This window comes from Saccostrea cucullata, unplaced genomic scaffold (assembly GCF_032062105.1).
Source record: "Saccostrea cucullata isolate Sc308-1 unplaced genomic scaffold, CSIRO_AGI_Scuc_v1 ctg19116, whole genome shotgun sequence".
Taxonomy (NCBI): Eukaryota; Metazoa; Mollusca; class Bivalvia; order Ostreida; family Ostreidae; genus Saccostrea; species Saccostrea cuccullata.
This window is the reverse complement of record NW_026939473.1, coordinates 618-2,083: the sequence shown is the minus strand read 5'-3', so window position 1 is coordinate 2,083 and position 1,466 is coordinate 618. Positions and strand designations below refer to the sequence as shown.

The following is a 1,466-nucleotide window of genomic DNA, read 5'->3' as shown; positions in this document are numbered from 1 at the left end:
TCATTTTTTGGTATTTTAAAGAAATGTTGTATGACGTATATTGTGAATGATGTCATAGTAAAGTTTTCCCGTACAAATTAGGCTCCGCCTCCTTTTTGTAACCTTAACTGTGCTGCATAGTTATGAATATGACATTTACATTTCGTGGTTAACATAAATTTGTTGGTCTATTTATGCTTCAAAAACACCAAAAATTAAACTCCAGGAAAAGAAGTGATTTCAGAGTATAATAACTCTAGGTAATACAACGTGATCAAATCATAGAAATAAAAAATGTTTTAAAAACATGTCTTTTTTTTAATGAAATAACTTTAAATCATTAGAGTGAGAGGACTTTGATTTCTTCAGACAACCATTCCCCGACATACAGATTGTCATGCTCGTCTATACAGAGAGCACGTGGCATGTGCATGTCTTTATACTGAATGTAGTGAAGTAGCTCGCCGTTCTGATTGATCACGTGAATTCTATTTTTCATCATGTCTGCTACAATGATGTTATTCTTGGAATCACAACAGATGCCGTATGGATCAAACTGAGGGTCACTTTGTGCTCCTGTGTAGCGGAATCTCAGAAATCCCCCTGCGTCCGTGACGACCACGGCGTTCACATCAGAAACGCAGATGTCTCCATTTCCGTTTTCTGCTATGTGGGTCGGGCAAATAAAAAGGGGACGATTTTTGTCGGACTCTATTTCAAAATGTTTTTTTCCGAATTTTGATAACTTGACTACTTTACCAAGCAAACGCTTGTGCATTTGATGGTTCCACAGAGAAATCAAAATTGCTCCCGATTTGGACATCGCTTATCCATTTGGTGTGTATCCACTAGTTAGTTCATCTGGCCACTTTTGTGTGTATCCACTAGCTGATTTATCTGACAGAGGCCAAAAACTGAGGATATCATCAAGGTTATATAGATCACCTGGAAAAGGAACAATGCTAAGATTTCTCAAGCAGCATTCCATAAATGATCTCTCACAAATATTCCAAAACAAGAAACTCTCATGCAATTTGGCATCTGTATATACACACAAACAGGAACCATGGGTAGAGAGAAACGGAATAGAATCATCTTTAAACACACAGGAAGGATTGGCTAATTTTGTGTTTACAACAGAAACGCACACTCTTCCTTCATTAGCGTATTTGAGATCAGTTATATAATTCTGTCCATAATTTATTGTTCTCGATATGTGCACTCGATTTACAACGGCACTTAAAACTTGAGCCTGCATCACCTTGATAACCTGCCGTGAAAAAACATTGAAATAAAGAAAAACATCTACATCTGACACTTGCTGCCTTAAAACTTATTTCATAATCAAATCTTTAAAGCCAAATAATTTGTACAACCTTTCTCAATGTTTATATTTGATAGTTATGAAAGAGACACGCTCTTATGGCATTTTGATTTTAATTCTACATAATTTCTTAATAAAAAATACCTAGAAATATTTTTTGGAC

The 1,466-nt window shown here is 35.6% G+C and overlaps 1 protein-coding gene across 1 annotated transcript; it reads right to left on the bottom strand.

Annotated features, from left to right (window-relative positions):
* Positions 1–316: 316 nt before the first annotated feature.
* On the bottom strand, positions 317–1,247 carry LOC134253080 (uncharacterized). Its single transcript, XM_062735596.1, has one exon. It carries the CDS (start codon positions 800–802, stop codon positions 320–322), a length of 483 nt encoding a protein of 160 aa, XP_062591580.1. The 5' UTR covers positions 803–1,247; the 3' UTR covers positions 317–319.
* Between the last annotated feature and the right edge of the window lie 219 nt (positions 1,248–1,466).

Bases quoted from the DNA above. Each gene is read 5' to 3' on its own strand.
- LOC134253080 (XM_062735596.1), bottom strand. From the start codon at position 802: ATGTCCAAATCGGGAGCAATTTTGATTTCTCTGTGGAACCATCAAATG.